This window comes from Tinamus guttatus, unplaced genomic scaffold, assembly GCF_059628265.1.
Source record: "Tinamus guttatus ecotype Peru unplaced genomic scaffold, ASM5962826v1 Tinamus_guttatus_pri_ptg000098l, whole genome shotgun sequence".
NCBI classification, from domain to species: Eukaryota; Metazoa; Chordata; class Aves; order Tinamiformes; family Tinamidae; genus Tinamus; species Tinamus guttatus.
In genome coordinates this window covers 1,131,244-1,148,781 of record NW_028288632.1, presented here as the reverse complement: position 1 = coordinate 1,148,781, position 17,538 = coordinate 1,131,244, and the positions used below count along the sequence as shown (strand labels likewise).

Genomic DNA, 17,538 nt, shown 5'->3' with positions numbered 1-17,538 from the left:
GAATAGCCCAGCCACCAAAAGTCAAATATATTCTCTGCCAAATCTTTGAGGAAAAAAAATGTCTTTTTTGCTTAACGTATGTCCTACAAAAACTTCTTTTTTTCTTTTTTCTTGTCTCTCTCTTTTTGCCGCTGTTGTTGCTACATTTGCTGTTTGCCAGTGATGAGCAAAGGGGGCTGAACAATACAGTTTTTGCAGCAAAGAATAAAGGAAGGACAAAAGGACAACAGGGTATTTGGATCTGGTGTCTGCCTCTATTATTGTATAGTGCTGCATCCTTTTTGGACGGGTGCTGCATGTCCACTCACTGCACTGGGAATGAGTCCCACAAAAGATATGCTGCAAAGAGAGGCACAACAAAAGCAGAGGGAAAAAAACAACAACAACCAAAAAAACCTTTTCCCTTTCCCATTTGTTTCCCAAAATCTCCCATTCCCAGATGAAGGACAATGAGCCCTCAGGAAATAGTTGTTTTAGTCTAAAATGCCAGAAATCTAACTGGGTTGTTTTCTGTACCTGTGTTTGGTAAATATTCAAATGGGTTTCCAAGGCATGGCTGCTAAGCTGGAAACTTCAAACACAAAAGTCCAGACTGATTAGAAGCTTATAAATAAATAAGGCAAATAAATAGACCCTCACAAGATCCTAGCTTCACAGCACATTTGGCTGGGAAAGCATCTCTCTCTAAGTTCATGATTTTCAAGTTCAGAAAAAAGTAGCTAGCATCTTGTAACTCACACATGATATTTTAGTATATAGTTCTCCTCTAACCTTTGGCGGCCTGGAGTAAGCAGAGCAAATGAGACAGACACGGCCCTGTCCGACTCAACGCTAGGTGTCTCTTTCACTTAAGAATTGCAACAAGGAAGTTGAAAAGTTTCAACAAACTATCTGTCCAGGATCTGGTTTTCAGTGGTTCTCTGTATCTGTAACTCTGCCTAAAACCATGGCCATTTACTGAATATAAAGGTACAAATGTCCCAAAGCAGGCATCCAAAAGCAGCAGAAAATATCTGACAAAGCATAGTGGTGGCAAACAGAAGGTTTCTCCCCTTACTTTCTTGCCCAGCCAGGGAAACGGAGTCTGGAAGTAGCTATAGCTATAGATAAACCATCATACACAGAAGCTCCCCAAAAGTCGCTGACAAAGCAGCCTGTCTCCATTGCTGCTTTGCAACAGCTCCAGGTGGGAGAGTCTGTTTTGCAACTCTACATTTTTTTTGCAGGATCTGACTTGCCCACCACAAGAAATCTTGTGGTGGGCAAGCATCAAGGCTTGACTCAGAGAAGGAGGAGGAAGAGACATGGTGTTTTGATTCAGGGCCTCAAGGCAGGCTAGAACAGGGAAGAAACACTGGAATGCAATAAAATCAGGAAGGATCCAGAAGCACGGGACAGGGAGGTAAGGAAAGGCCTCTTTCTGGAGAGAAACGGACTATGCTGGAACTCTCCCACTTAAAAAGGAGACACTAAAGAAGGATATGAAAGAGTTTTAATAAAACTACCAAAGGTTGACCCCAAGACAAATTATTTACCATTTATTATGAGCGGAATGCTCAAGTTTATGTATTCATCGATAAGGGGATTTCTCCACAGTCTGGCTGAAGAGCAGGACAAAGGGAGGGAGGAGACTGAGCGGAGCCATGAGTGAGTGGGACAAAATAGCCATCTGCAAGGAGATGGGAGCCTTTACAAAGGAGGGAAATAGGGGAATTCCCCCAGATTCTTCAGCAAGGGGGACAAAGGAGTCAGGTGACCTCAGGTGAGAACAGATGGCAGGAGGCAGGAGTTCGGTGTAGGCGGGCCGGGAAGGCTGTAACTTCTGAGTACCTTGGCCAATGGGGAAAAGGAGAGGGCATCCCTCGGTCGGGAAATTAGGATAAAAGGGGGGCTGCGTCCTCCAGCAATTTGAGAGATCCCACAGGGATATGCCCAGTGGACTCTCCCTTTATTTGAATAAAGTTTTAGAACTCCTCTGTCTCCTTTTTGGACATTCAGTTCTTGACAGTGAGATTTTCCGCACAACTGGGGCTCATCTGGGATCCTTCCACCTTCTGGGAATGGCAGACAGAGATTGGAGTCGACGGCGCGCCTCACCATAGCTTTTGGTAATCGACTCCCTGCGACGGCAGCCTGCACCGGACAATTGATTAGGTTTCCGAGACTGTCCAGAGACAGACGAGAAGCAGATCAGGAGGATCTGCAGGTAGGACCGGGAGGGGGTCCTCAAGTGGTCTGATGGAAAGGACTAGGTCTGAAGGAAGGGACGTCCGAGTAGCGCTAAGTCTGACAGAAGGGACCTCCGGGTAGTGCTAAGTCCAACGGAAAGGAGCACGTCTGAAGGAAAGGACCTCCGGGTAGTGCTAAGTCTGACAGAAAGGACCAGGTCTGACGGAAAGGACCATTGAAATCTCACTGGTGAGTACTATGGGACAGTGGGGAACAAAAGGGGTTACGACCCCGACATGGACATCCAGGGAGAGCAGAAAAGGGAAGCCAGAAGAGGGTGCTGGGAAAAGGAATGACGATCTCGACTTATACCCATATAGTCCCTTGGGGAGACTTTTGAGGGTTTGGGATAACTTGTGCATTCCCCCAGAAATAACCAAGGAACTAATGATAAAATATTGTTGTTTTGTTTGTCCAGAATATAAGTTACCAGGGGGATTTAGGTGGCCCCCTGTAGGGTCGGACGATGATCCTGGTCTTTGTCAGGTTTTGTGCCAGTATCTCAGTGATACTGAGAAGGGTCTCATCGAGAAAGAATGTACGTCAATATGGTTAAGGGCAACATCTAGAGGAATCTATGTAACAAAAGAGAGAGGAGAAAAAGGGAAGCAGGAATCTGAAGAGAGAGAAAAAAAAAAAACAGATAGGGAGGTGTGGGATGTCCTCCAGTACCTTCCCCCATCTTATCACCAAAATCTATTAGGAACCACAGCTCCTGTCCCCTCTCTACTGTCCCCTCTCTACCTCCTGCTTCTAGCGACAGTGAAGAGAAGGAGGAATGGGACGTTTTGTCCCTTTTGCCCAAACTGTGATTGCAATCTGCTGAGGGGTTGGAGTTGATGGCTGGATTGGGAATGTCAATTGATATTGTGGGGGATGATAAAGAAGTTAGCACTACTGTAACTTTGTGCAAAGTGTCTGATAAAGCTAGGCTGAAGTGAACTCAGAAGTGTGGGCAGTTCCAGGAAATATGATAAAACAGCAATTGACATGGACAGTCCTCCTGCAAGGATACACCAAGGCACCGGTCCTACTTGGACAAGCCTTGCAGAAAATACTGAAGGAATTTATCCCATCCCCAGGAGCCAGGTTATTGTGGTATGATTTGCCCCTGTCAGGTGAACAAGAGAGGGTGGTGAAGGAAACTGCTGTGAAGTTATATGTATATATATATATATACATATGTATATTATATATATATTTGGGGCATATTTTGGCTGGAGGTTTAACCCAAAACAGCCCCAATGTTGTGGTATGGACACAAGAAGGAGAACAGAGCTTTAGAAAATTAAAAGATAAATTGACCAAGGCTCCAGCCTTAGCTCTTCCGGACGCAGAGAAACAATTTGCATTATATGTGGATGTCAAACAGGGCCACGCCAAGGGAATTTTAGTGCAAGAATACAGAGGCATGCGAAGACCAGTAGCTTATTTTTCTAAAATATTAGACCCAGTAGCTGGGCCTTATTGTCTGCACAGTTGTGCAGCTATGGCCCTAATGGTAACTGAGGCCCGAAAGCTGACCACAGGAGGATCCCTTGTTGTCAAGGTCCCACACCAGGTCAAGGCATTACCAGCTGAAAGGGCTTCCAAATAGATGAAAACCTGTTTAATGGAGCAGGAAGACTTAAAATTAAGAAGCAAGGGAGGGTTTAACCCAGCTTCTTGTCTAATTGGCCCTGAGGGAGAAGAATCAAAGGAAATCCATGACTGTATTCAAGTACTAGATTTCCAGACTCAACCTAGGGAAGATTTGAGAGATATTCCTTGGCCAAATGGGGACAATGTGTTTATTGATGGATCTTCAAGAGTAATAGAAGGGAAATGGGCCGCAGGATATGCTATTATTAAGGGAAGGGAGCTGCTGGAGGGAGGAAAGCTGCCGTCTACCTGGTCAGCCCAAACCACAGAATTGTATTCTCTGATAAGAGCCTGTGAATTATATCAAGGCAAGCTAGTGAATATCTTTACAAATTCTAAATATACATATGGGGTGGCACATATGTTTGGAAAACTGTGGGAAGAAAGAGGTTTATTAACTTGCCGAGTAAAGGCATTGGTGCATAAGGATCTGATTGCTCACCTGCTGGAGGTGGTGAACCTCCCCAAAAAGGTCTCAATAATTCATATCAGGGGACATCAGACAGGACACTCAGAGCAGGAGGTAGGTAATCGATTGGCTGATGAGGAAGCTCAAAAAGCAGCACTCCTACCAGAAGTATCTAAGATCCTCCCTCTCCTACTGGTAGTCCAGCCATTACCAGAAAAGATGTCTTTTCCACCAGAAGAATCAGAAATAATTAAAAATAGTGGAGCAAAAGAAAAAGGACATGACTGGTTTACAAAGGAGGGCAAACAGTGGGTGCCCAAAGCCCTAGCCCTACAAATACTGAAAGAGTTTCACGAAGGAAGCCACTGGGGCTCTAGAGGGCTGGCGGAAGCCTTCCTTAAAATCTATGCTGCCCTTGCTCCTTTTGTTCTGGCAAAACGGGCTATTGAGGGCTGTCTGATTTGTGCTAAGGCCAACGGCCGAGCCGCAAGAGAAGTTGCAAGGGGAGGACGACCCTAGGCTGCACGCCCATTCCAACGATGCCAAGCAGACTTTACTGAGATGCCCTGTGTAGGGAGACTTAAGTATCTTCTGGTAATAGTATGTCAGTTGACAGGATGGCCCGAGGCATTTCCAACTGCCTCAGCAACAACTGGATCTGTAATTAAGGTGTTCTTAGAACAAATAATTCCAAGATATGGGTTGGTAGAGGCAATGGATTCAGACAGAGACTCATTTTACAGGAAAGGTCCTTCAAAGTGCCATGACTGCCCTAGGGATTCAATGGGACTTGCATACCCCTTGGCATCCTCAGAGTTCTGGTAGAGTGGAAAGGATGAATGGGAACATTAAAAAGCATCTTTTGAAATTGGTGTTAGAAACTAAGATGCCGTGAACACGACTTCTACCATTAGCTTTAGCAAGAATAAGAGCAAAACCAAAGGGAGACATTCAGCTGTCGCCCTTTGAAATAATGTTTGGGATTCCCTATCCTGCTAACACCCAACCTGGCAAGGAGGTGGAGATAAGTGATATATATTTAAAGCAATATGTGGCCAGAATACATTCTCTTGTGAAGTCTCTCCGACAGGAAGCCCAGCTTGCACAGACCCTCCCCTTGGATTTTGCAGTCCATGATATCCAACCAGGGGATTGGGTCTTGGTCAAAGAATGGAAAGAAGCACCACTGCTAGCAAAGTGGCGAGGACCTTATCAGGTATTAGTAACCACAGAAACATCAATCAAGACAGCTGAGCATGGATCGACTCATCATACCAGAGTTGAGATTTTCAAGACTCCAGAAATCTGGACTTCTCAGTTGAAGGAAGAGGATGGAAAGCCCCGGCTAACTCTCCGTAAATCTGTACCACTGGCTAGAGTGGGTCTGGAAAATAAATGCTGGGTTGCTGGGTCTGTGGGAGTCCAGGAGGATATGAAGACTACCCATGGATACTAGACCTACTGAACACAGGTTGTTAGTTAATAACCTATGCAGAGTCCGTTATGCTTCTAGAGATGGGCATAGGGGTTTGTAAAAACAAATATTGTCCAAAGGAGGAAGGAAAAAAAAAAAAAAAAAAAAAGAGGAGGATTGAGCAGGATGCTCAAGTTTATGTATTCATCAATAAGGGGATTTCTCCACAGAGGCAGGACAAAGGGAGGGAGGAGACTGAGCAGAGCCATGAGTGAGTGGGACAAAATAGCCATCTGCAAGGAGATGGGAGCCTTTACAAAGGAGAGAAATAGGGGAATTCCCCCAGATTCTTCAGCAAGGGGGACAAAGGAGTCAGGTGACCTCAGGTGAGAACAGATGGCAGGAGGCAGGAGTTCGGTGTAGGTGGGCCGGGAAGGCAGTAACTTCCAAGTACCTTGGCCAATGGGGACAAGGAAAGGGCGTACCTCGGTCGGGAAATTAGGATAAAAGGGGGGCTACGTCCTCCAGCAATTTGAGAGACCCCACAGGGATATGCCCGGTGGACTCTCCCTTTATTCGAATAAAATTTTAGGACTCCTCTGTCTCCTTTTTGGACATTCAGTTCTTGACAGCGAGATTTTCCGCACAATTACAGTACCGAAAGTAGGAGGCTGAAAAAGAAGAGTCAGCAGGCTCAAAACAAACTAAACACTCCGGATACCTAATACTGTTCATTTGTGCAGTCGCAGAACATCGTGGAGGCCAAAAGCACCAACTGGTTCAAAAATCAACATTACAGTCATAGAAGATAAATTCAAAGGTCATTAAATAAAAGTATAAATACAATTTCTGGGTCAGGCAGTCCTTAAGCAGTAGATTTCTAGGGAATGTGAGAGTACATATACCTGCTCACTACCCATTCTGAATTGAAAGGACTTCTACACCCACAGGCAAAATAGGGAGCAGCCTACAGACCCAGAACAAGAGATCAGAGTGGTTTAACCCAGGGTTAAGGGTTAAGAAAACCCAGGATCATGAAGAAACTCAGAAACTCAAGATTAGGGAACAGCAACGGAAATGCAGAGAATACACTGGCAGTGCATCCTTCTTCCTGCTAGTACAGAAGTTAACAAAGAACACTGAAGCTAGAGGTATAAATATCTCACAGAACAGAAAACCTAATTTTGTGGTACCTCTCCAGGTGAGTGTTGAATATGGACAATACCATGAGACAATATAGGACTTTTTGAGGCCTTAGCAAGCAAATAAATAAAATGTTGAAGGCAAAAACATACTAGAAATTGAACATGACGTGTCAGTGAAAGAATACATACCGGTCCATACTTTAACCACATGCCCAGCGCTCCAGGAAAAATCTAGTTTGTGCCCAGTGATGCTCCTGCAACTGGGAAAGAACGAAGAGAGGTCTTCCGCAGTTCACATGCTTTCAGCAGTGCTAGGTCCTGCCGCTGTATTTAATATGCCACAAGAGGTGCAAAAAGGCAAGGAGATAGAAACTGCAGAGCACAAAGCCCCTGAGCAGTCTGATCTAGCATTTCAATTGCGAACACTGTGGGCAGGGGGATGGACAACAGACCTCCAAAAGCTGCTCCCTATGTTGATTTTTCTGTCAGTCTGAAATATTCAGCACCTTCTACCTATCTCCACTGAATGAAAGAACTTAGGGACAGAGAGGGTGGATATGGTTGGAAATACAAACTAGGCCTGCTTTCTCCCCCATTTCAAGCAGAAGATCAAGATACCTACAGAGGCCTAACCTAAGTCTGGTCTGGAAGTGGCCAGAGAGAGACAGTTACTGCAGGCAGGCAGAAGGTGCTGAATCTGAGCACAGATGAGATCAGTCAGCTGCTAACTGACATGCTGTCCAAAAAAAAAAAATCAAGTCTTAACAAGATATGTCGAGATACAGTCCAGATTGAGGCAATTCAACCTCTTATCCCTCCCTTAGCTCTAGAAGGAGAAAAAGGGAGTGATGTCTAGGTCAAAGGCAGACCTCAGCAATAGCACAAACACTAAAGAGGGAGTAATCACAGAGGAGGCAAGGCGGCTCAAGGGCCATTTCTAAGGTTTCTCTTCCTCTTTAGTAGCGTAAGTATCATTATAGGAGCCCTGTCTGTAGGTCAGGGTCTGTCATGCTAGACAGGCAGCTAGAAGCAGTGACTTGCAAGTTAAGATGATTTAAGGAAGGAGGGAGCCAAAGGAAAGAGAATGATTTACAGGAAAAGAGAACAAGTGCTGACGACTACTCTAGCTCCAGGGCCAAGAGAGGATATGTGATAGGGAAGGACACAAAACACAAGGTCAAGAGATATAGCCAACCAGCCAGGAAAACTGGGACAACTAGGGTGCCACAGGGACGGAGCATTAAATGGTGCCTGGCGGGCAGAGAAGTGTAGGCAAAGCTGTGATTGTAGGAGTGTGAAAGAAGAAAAGAATGTAGGTCACCAATGAGCAGAGTGGAGGAAGTTCTTGGTGAACAAATAGAGCAGAGAACTGGATACGGAATAACGTTCAAAGGAACCAGGAGGAAGTTGGGAAAGGGAGAAAAAGACCTGGACAGGAAGCAAGGATCTGCAAAAGCACTGAGAGAAGAGTCTGGCAGAACAGTGAAGACCAGGAGAAAGCAAAAGCAAGGAAAACACACTTGACCAAGAGCACAGCATTTGAGGCAGAGGCACCATTTCCCTGCGTTTTCGGTCGCAAAAAGCACCATCCTGCCTGCATTATAACAATTCCAAAACAGTGCACGTAGGTTTTGGTGCCACGCTGCTGGCAGAGGCTGACAGGCACAGGTGGAGCATAGAGCAAGCACAGTTCCCTGCCCACGCTTTCTGCTCCTGCTTGTCAGGGTGGAGAGAGGATACAGTGAGAGAGAAACAAGCCTGGGAGACAGTGGTAGGGTAAGTGCTTCATGCCTGTCCCTGCTTTTCAAAGTCCAGGTTCTTCAAAGAGACAATGTTTTAATCATCATATCCCTCATTGCAAACTTCATTTACATGGGAATTGTCAATAAAACAAAACATGTGGGGAAAGAGGAGACAGTAACAGAGGGGGATGACGACCTACTTCTTGAATTGGAGTAGGATTATACCTCCACAGCTCTAATTACCCAGTGCACTGCAGCTCCAAAAGATCACACAGAGACATATCATTTTGGCAATTTTCATTTCCCCCCTTTATATTATACAAAATACTTTATAATTAAAAAACATTTCTGTCAAGAGAATCATATACAGATATTTATAATTAACAAGAATCAATTACAAGCAGAATGGGAAAACTTTTGCACAAAAGAGAAAGAATGGCAGGTGATCATGTGAAAATTAAGACTTGACCCTCTCTCCCCTCGGTGTTTTGAGAGAGATTTTACGTTTTAAGACTCTTATTTATATCAGAGTCCCTCACATGTGAGCTCTAGGATCTCCTCTTACCCCTATAGACTAGGGGTTCTATACATGTTCCTAGTGTGAGTACAGTGCTCTGCTCTGAAGACTCAATGTGTGGCTGTACCATAAAGGCACCAGTACCCAGAAGAGGGAGCTGCTGCTGCCAGCTTTCTTTAGCAACTCCCATATACTCAGATGCACTCACGCACACAGGGGAAGCATACTCAAAAGCCAGAACTCATCACCCTTTCGCAATATGGCAATCCCACCCCACCAAAGCAACTTGTGTTACTCATGCGCCCAGAAGGCAGTCTCTGAAGGTCAGTGTAAGGTTTCAAAATTATGTTGGGCATGACTGCAAACACAGTCTGGCAAGAGAGATGGAGGTTGTCCTTTCCTCACTTTGATCATCTGCCAATCAGCAGAGGGTGGTCAGCCATAGAGGCGAGAACATGAACAGCTTGTAGATCCTCAGGCCACAACAGATGTGTAGCGGAAATTGCACTCTTCAACAGGAGGTCCTTCAAAAAAAATGGTTGCCAATGATCTGTCCTACCAAAGTGAAGATGTGTGAACCCTACTGATATTTTCTCCCCAGGGAAGGTCACAGCTGGGCTGGGCTGGGCCAGGCCACTCCTGCACTCGCAGGGGAGCCCATCCCAAAGTCACTGCTGAAGGCCAAATGCCTGAAGCAGTGTGGGCAGATCATGGGCATCGGCTGCTGCATACAGATCACTCTGCCCCAGCATGGAGAGGGCCATGCGCAGGGTGCTCCAGATGTTGTCAGACATGGCACCTTGCTGCCCACGTGGGCCTCGGCTCTTCTGCTGCATATGTAAAGCCTCTAAGAAGTGCTCCACAGCCTCGCTGTCAACATGAGAACACATACCTTCTTACTACAGAGGATGATATATTCCATGCTTCCTTCCCCATTTCTTCTGAACCTACGTACTCCTCCCCTCTTCCCAAATACCTTCCCCCTTTTCACCAAACCCTGTTCTCCTCCAGAAGTGCCAGAGATCCCCCCCTTTTTTCTCTTAATGGAAACCAAAATCCAGATACTCCCTGATCTAGCTGCTATTGCTTGACACTTTTTCCCCCCCTCTCATGACTGTGTTCACAAACAGACACTCTGCTCTCCAGTGCCAAAAGAAGGCTGCATGTGGCACAGCGCTACCCCATAATGTTGTACAGTCTCTCTCCCACAAACACACAGGCTTACAGCCCGCAGCACATCTGCCCACCCTGACTCACCGATGGGCACCCAAGTTGATGCAGCTGATGCCCAAGTTGTAGCGAGACCGGATGTAACCAGGCTGGAGCTCCAGCGCTCGACGATAGGCAGCCACAGCTTCCTCACTCCTATTCCCATTGGCCAGGGTGGCACCAAGCTTGTTCCACAAAAGATGGTCCTGGAGAAAGCAGCAGAGAGGGACTGAGACAAACAGATCTCTACGCTCCAAACCAACCTTCCTTCCCTGCCTATCTGACTTGGATCCAAGAGATACACCCTTCAGATAAGCACCACCTCCACTCACTCATAAAGGCACTCCCGCCCACTCCAAGCATCCCCCCCAGGGCACACTGTTCTACCCTTTCTCACATTGGGGCGCACGCTGAGTGCAGCACTGAAGCAATCCACAGCCTTCTCATACTCGCCACTCAGGTTGAAAAGGACACCCAGGCCACACTGAACATCAGGATCCACAGCTGAGGGGTTGCTGCGCACAGCTGCCAAGAACAGCTCCTTCACCTCTGTAAAGAGTGAGCTACGGAAACAGAAACAAGAGCATTTGGGCACTGTGAAGTAAGGCAACTGAGTGGCTTGCTCTGCTCCTGCCCAGCGAAGTCCTGACCCTTGAAGAAAACTTTCAGCCAAAGGCTGAAATGTATACCCCTAAACTCACTCGGACACCAGGGAGCTCAACACACGCTTGGGAGGCCCAAGGTTTGTCCCTGACACACTCCCCTCGGGTTCCTTCTCCAGCAGGTGAGCGTAGGCTGGTTTGTTGCGCAGCCAGTCTCGCAGGGTCTCGCACGCCTGCTTCTGCAGGGATTCGTTGGTGAAGCTGACCGCTAACGCCATGAGCGCCGTGAGGTTCCCAGGCTGCAGTTCCAGGCACCTGCAGATCAAAGACAGAAAAACGACTACAGCATTAAATTGGGAGATATTCAGGTACAGGAGGTAATGCAATCGAGACAGCGCATCTCATTAGCCAGCTGGTCCTTGGGGCATTATGCACAAAACAGCAAGTGTTGGTCAGAGGACCTTCTGTGATACTCACTGCCTGAGGGCGCTGATTGCCAAAAGCTCCTGTTCATTCTCTGCTTGGGTGGTTCCCAGATATTGCCAGGCCTGGAGAAGAGAAAGATGCACGAAGTCAGTCTTCTTCAGATGCAGAGAGAAATATCAGCCAACCAATGACAGGAACAGAGATTAATTCTGCTACAGTATCCCACACATTGGTGAGACCACTCCCTCACAGAGGGAGACCAAATATATATTATATATGAGTCAAAGACACACACCAGCTGTAGAGGTTCCCAGGTTTTTCTAAAAAGGAACCAAGCAGCAAGATAACTAACTGGCACAGGCTTGACAGCTTGGATCCCACTCACCTCCATATGATCTGGTTTCTGCTGCACTGCAGCCTCAAACAGCAGGACAGCATTGGGGAGGTCTCCTTCCTCCAAGCGTTTCCGTCCTTCTTCAAATGCCTCAGGATGATCCCTCATGGGATTATCTTCTTCAAACTGGTAACCCTGAGAGGAAGGACAAGCAGGGAGATAATAGGAGGGGACAGGCTTAGAAAGTGAAGCTCCCTCTAGAGCACATCTCAGTCTGGCCTGGCCCTGCCAGAAACACATAAGCTGCAGAGTTCCAGTAGTAATTGAATATCTGGTGGGGTCCCTACTGGCTCTGGGTTGGCCTGGACTGAACAGAGAATTAGTCTGTTCATTCCAAGGAATCTCAGCATTAATTGGTGCTTGGTGCAGGACAAGAACTAGATTGCTTCTGTACAGGAGCACATGTGTGGTACCTAACTGAAGCCCTAGTGACCCAGGTTTGAAGGTGCAAACAATTGCAGGAGATCAGTGTGAGGAAGAATCCTAGGAGCATTTGGGATCTGAGGAGTTTACCAGGGAGGCAAAGATCATGCCAGTTTCTTCAGCGTAACCTACCACAGGGCTAGGAGATCTTGTTCTCCATTACCTTGTCATATGAAGAGGAGCTTAGGTCTTCGTAATCAGAGAGCCAGGGGTGAGCCTCTGCATCTCTCTTGGCCATCTCCTCCCATTCTGCCTGGAGTTTGTCCCAGAAGTCCACATCTGACTGAAGGGAGAACAGAAGAACACTAGACCATGTCAGACTAAGTGAGCTCTAGAGATATCCCAGAGAACATCTTCTTAGCATTCTAGCCCTCCTCACAACATGCAAAGGAGAGAGGTACCCCCATGATGGGCTCTCTGTTGGTACCCCAGCCCTCCTCCTCCTCCAGCTTTACCTCCACAGCAGTCTTTGCCTGCTCAAATTCCGTATCAAGAGTTGACATGTTCCCAGATTGCACAAACTGATCCACCCAGGCATCGGATGCCCCCTGGGAGTGTGGAAACAGAAACACACTTTTCTTTTTAGAATCTGGCAACCTCAGGGCACATCCCAAAACAGCAGATGACCTCTCCTCCCCATCAGCAATAGCTGACGGCCTATACAAAGGAGAAAAGTTCTTGTCGATTCTCCCTTCCCCCCAGGTGCTACGTGTGATGGGAAAATTCATACTACCCAAGACCTTCCCAACTTCTGACTAGACTCTGAAATGAAGAGATCAGCAGTGTTGTGCCCCTTTCCTCCCCCGCCCCAGACTAGTTATTAGTAAGCATTGCTGAGAGTTTGACTTGCCATTCTCCCTAGCCCCCAGAGTGTGCACTGCAGCAAAGAACTTTTCACCTTGGGTGCACACAGGGCTCAGCTCCTACCTGCTGCTGCATAAACTCAGTTGCCCATTGCTCTGCCTGATCTTGGTCTCTGAGGGTCACCTGATTAGCTTCGATCGATACCCTCCCATCTCCGATCTGGCGAACAAACTTTAGGAACTGTGGCAGAGAAATGAAACAAGGGTGGAACTGGGCAAATGCTTTAGCAACAATCCCTCTGCCCCTGCCTCTTCTTCACTAAGAGGATTTTTCTCTGCAAAGCCAGCACAGAAAGCTAAAAAGACTTCCTACTTCACCAGGCATATATTGTAGAGAGGGATAACATCTGAAAGGGATTGCAAGGTTCACCTGCTAGCAATTGGGGAAGAAATAGGAAACATGGGACGACAGGAGGCTTTTTTTTTTTTTTTCCCCTCCTCTCCCTCCCACCCCCCCACCATCTCAAATCTCCACATTTCTTATATACTCCAGAGTTCTTCCAGCTCAGCCCTCTTCAAGACATTTCTCACCTCAGAGTTGTTGAGCTTGGGATCATCCACTTTAGAAAGAAAATCACTAGCAGTTTTCTTAAGATCATCCTCAGGTTGATAATCCTCATACCTGGTTCACAAAGACCACAAAAGGGAAAGAGGTGGTCTGATAGCATCACGCTGAGTGAAATCTTTCACTAACACTAGTGGGCCCAGAGCTTCACTAACACAAAGGGGCAGACAACATTATTCAAGAATTTAATTCCCCCACCCCCCACAAAAGACTCTGGGGATGGAGGGAAGGAAGTCTCCAGAGTACCTCTATCCTATACATATATATTCAAAAATATTTGTAGGATAGTTGTGCAAATTACACAAACAGCAGCAGAATTAAGCAATTATGATGACAGCAGAGTTTTGCAGAACAGTCTAAATGACTTGGTAAGCTACTATGCTATAAACAATCACACATTTTAATGCTGCCAAACACAAGGTCGCACATCTAGGAACAAAGAAAGTAGGTCACACTTATGGGAATTGTATCTCGGGAAAGCAGCAGTTCTGAAGAGGATTTAAGGTTCACAGAGAGCACACTACTCAACACATTTGCTCTGGTTTTGCTTCTTTAACTGAAAACCTTGATTGTGGTCAATGACTACTGATAAAGAGCAGATTTCTAACAGTTGAGGGTTATTTAATCTATCACACAGAAAAATAGCATCTGGAAGGCTGAATCTAGAAATACGCAGAGGAAAGGCTGGATGTGGTCTGTCAAATAGGAAGAACAAGGTAATGAAAGTTCACAATTAGTTGATTTCTAATGATTAGACTTGATACCTGCAAGTCTAAAAAGGCATCTGTTGTGGAAAACAAATTCTGCTCGAGTTACTGAACTCACTACTAAATCACCTTATGTTAGGCATTAGATTATCTACCCTAATCACAAAGCCTTCCTGGAACTAGTAAAATAAGAGCTGGGATCCCATAGAAAACCTCAGTCTCCATGCACTGTTGCTCCCTTTCTCTGAAACCAACGGCCTGGTTTCAGGCCTGTGACTTCAGTTATACCACTCAAATAGCATTAAGTTCATGCAGTATTTCTGTCATATATCCATACTCCACTCATCCAGCTGCCTAGAAGCAATAACTAGTCTTGAAAATAAAAACTCACCATTTATCTGCCAATGACTGGTCTTCTGATTCCCCAAGCCACAGTTTCTCCTCTGACTGTTCTAGGTATTCTTCTGCCCACTTGGCAGGAGACACGGACAGTGGATCTGCACAGGACATGGGAAAGAATGGGAAGTAATGTGTGTAGAAGATAACCCACGTTAAGTTCAGATTTTGCTCTCTTCAATTTACCTGTAGTTAGCTAACACATCCAGGAATTGCTTCAAAGAAAGCTTGTTAATGCATATTTCTCCTAACTGTTTACTCGAATCTAAAAGCTGAAACTTGGGTTCAGAGAGTCTCCTCAGACAGGTGCCAGAGTGGTGATATGCCAGTATCTTTTATGATTGTCTGCTTCAAATTCACAACACACACTGTTGGTCTATGTGAAATGCCTGTAAGTCAGGAAAATCAGCAATGTCTGTCACAAGTCTCTAGTGCTTTTCACCAGGACTCTCTTGAAGACCTTAGCAAATGTGAGGATTTATGTAGTTACTCCCAGGAATACAAAAAGTACATTAAGAGATCTATCTAGCTCTCTACAATAAACACTGCAGGGGGAAACAATACCATCTATTTTTTTGTTTTGTTTTGCAAGTAATCCGTACAAAAACGTGTGATCAAGCAACATTTCAGCCATACTTCTGAAATGGTTTTCACCTGTCACTTCAGCAATGAACTCCTGTGACCAGTCAGCTTCGTTATAGTCTGAAGAAACATCACCAGCGCTATCTGCTTGAGCCAAAAACTCCTGGGTCCAGTTTTCAGACAGAGCCAAGTCTGCCACTCCTGGAGCTACAGGAAGAAAAGCACAAATGAGGATGGGAGAACTCAGAGATGGGATTTAAGTGTCCCAAGCTTCTTCAGACAGCCCTTATCTTCTCTGATCAGGTTCCTTTCTCTCTTACAGCAGATTCACAGAAAGATTTAACTTGAAAGGGATCTCTAAGACACCTCTCTTCTCAGAGCATGGTAACTCCAAAGCTGGAACAGGTTGCTCAGGGACCTGACCAGGTTGCTTCTAGAATCCCAAAGGATTCCCTAGTCTCTTTGGGCAGCTGTTCCAGTGCTGAACCATCCTCCAAATGAAGTAACTCTTCCTTATTTCTAGAGATTGTTGCCCTATTTGCAACTTGTCCCCATTACTCCTTGTCCTCTTGCTGTGCATGACTGAAAAGATTCCATCTCTGTCTCCACATTAGGCAGCTGAAGACAGCAGTTAGATCCCTCCTATACTCCTCCAAGCCGAACAAACACAGCACCCTCAGCCTTTCCTCTTGTATCATGTATTTCAGCCTCCAGATACAATTTTGCAAATACTGAACAGACGGGAACTGCTCTGCTAGGAGTCTAACCAAACCCCAAGATCTCTCCCGGTTTTCCACCTCCTTCGGCTCTCCTCACCTCGCTGAGGGGCTTGACGGAAGTTTGACTGTTCAATCTCCTGCATCTCAGCCAACAGGTCATCCATCTTAAAGGTCTGCGGTGCTCGGGACAGTAGAGGCGCATTCTGCTCTTGCAGGAACTCTCCAACCAGCTGCCAAAGATACAGATAGTGATTGAACACAGCAGAGAGCACACACAGTCAGAGTAACAGAGCACGAGAGAAAGAAGCAGGCAGAGCAGAAGGAAAGAGTGCACCGGGGGAAAAAAAATAGCAAGTAAGATGCTGAGAAGAAAAGCAGTGAGGAGGTGCAGATAAGGTTCTTACCTCATCTTCAGAGGCCACTGCCAGAGGTTTTGATACCTGCGGGAGATAGTAGGCAATTACCCCAGCAGATTCAACCCCCGCTACCCCGTACACCAAGACCTGCTAAACCCACACAGGAAGTTCGGCTGACAGCGCTTCCCCGGCACTACCTGCCTGCTCGCCCCCGCGCACCCCTGCCCACGACATGCACCCATGCAGCCACCCGCTCCCCCGGCACTCACGGCTCCAGCTGCCCCCGGGGGCCAGCTCAGGGCTCCCTGGAGTCCTTCCTGCCGCAGGGCCTTGTCCTGGGTGAAGTGGCCGGCCAGCTTCATGAGGGGGTTGGAGCCCCCGCACTCCGGCTCCACGAGCTCCCTCATGGCCATGGCGCGACGCGGCGAGGGCGCCGCCAGGCCTCACCTGCCGCGGGACGACAGCGACAGCCGCCGTGAGCGCCGCGGCCGCCGCCGGGGGCGCCCACGCCCCGGGCACCCCCCACACCTCGGCCCCAGCGGCGCCGCCTCCGCCCCGGCGCGGGGAGGTCCCGGGGTCGGGCCCTGGCGCGAGGCGCGCGGCTGCGGCGCCCGCTCCGCTACCCGGCCCGGCGCGGCGCGCAGCGGAGCCCCTCGCCCTGTCGCCCCGCGGGGAGGAGCGCCCCGCGCGCTGGGGGTTGCCCCACCGCCGGCCCCGCCGCGGCAGAGGGCCCCCCACCCCCGCCAGGGCGCAGGGCCGCAGCGCCCGTGCGCCGCCCCGCAGCCCCGGCGCGGGCGGCGGGACCTCCCCGCCCCGGCCCAGGCTGGTGCGGCCCGAGAGCTGCTTCCCCCCCACCCCGCGCCGCTCTCACCGCGGCTCCGCCGGGGCTCGCGACGCGCGCGGGGCACCGCGGGGCGGGGCCGCGCCTTAAAGGGGCAGGCAGCGGCGGAGCGCCTTAAAGGGGCCGCGCCCCGGCGCCCGGCAGCGCCGTGGGTGGTAGCGATGCGGGGTGCGGGTGCTGCATCCCGCTGGGCACCGCCAGGCCCCGCGTAGTGCGGGCTCCTTCGAGTCTTTGCATATGTTGCAGCCACACATGGCTGTGTGCTCTATCCGCAGATCTTGGTTGAGCTGCAGGTGTGGGTAAGCGTTTTTTTTTTGTGACAACAGTTTGCTCTACAGGAGGTGACCTTGTTAGTGTG

General features: G+C 48.0%; 1 protein-coding gene across 4 annotated transcripts; it reads right to left on the bottom strand.

Annotated features, from left to right (window-relative positions):
* Positions 1–9,311: 9,311 nt before the first annotated feature.
* On the bottom strand, positions 9,312–17,300 carry PEX5 (peroxisomal biogenesis factor 5). 4 transcript variants are annotated; one of them, XM_088520805.1, is made up of 16 exons: positions 17,211–17,300; positions 16,609–16,786; positions 16,388–16,423; positions 16,081–16,213; positions 15,337–15,471; positions 14,678–14,783; positions 13,546–13,636; positions 13,079–13,195; positions 12,607–12,699; positions 12,315–12,434; positions 11,720–11,863; positions 11,386–11,456; positions 11,008–11,223; positions 10,704–10,869; positions 10,355–10,512; positions 9,312–9,967 (listed from the first exon to the last, which is right to left on the bottom strand). In XM_088520805.1, exons 2-16 carry the CDS (start codon positions 16,750–16,752, stop codon positions 9,766–9,768), a joined length of 1,932 nt encoding a protein of 643 aa, XP_088376931.1. In that variant the 5' UTR covers positions 16,753–16,786; positions 17,211–17,300; the 3' UTR covers positions 9,312–9,765. The 4 variants fall into 4 exon arrangements, with proteins under 4 accessions (XP_088376931.1, XP_088376932.1, XP_088376933.1 ...); XM_088520806.1 differs by lacking the exon at positions 12,607–12,699; XM_088520807.1 differs by lacking the exon at positions 13,079–13,195.
* Between the last annotated feature and the right edge of the window lie 238 nt (positions 17,301–17,538).

Bases quoted from the DNA above. Each gene is read 5' to 3' on its own strand.
- PEX5 (XM_088520805.1), bottom strand. From the start codon at position 16,752: ATGGCCATGAGGGAGCTCGTGGAGCCGGAGTGCGGGGGCTCCAACCCC. The intron at 13,637-14,677 runs GTGAGTTTTTAT...TTTGTGAACCAG, and splicing joins CAGTCATTGGCAGATAAATG to GTATGAGGATTATCAACCTG. The intron at 11,864-12,314 runs GTAATGGAGAAC...CCTTCCTCTCAG, and splicing joins GCTCCTCTTCATATGACAAG to GGTTACCAGTTTGAAGAAGA.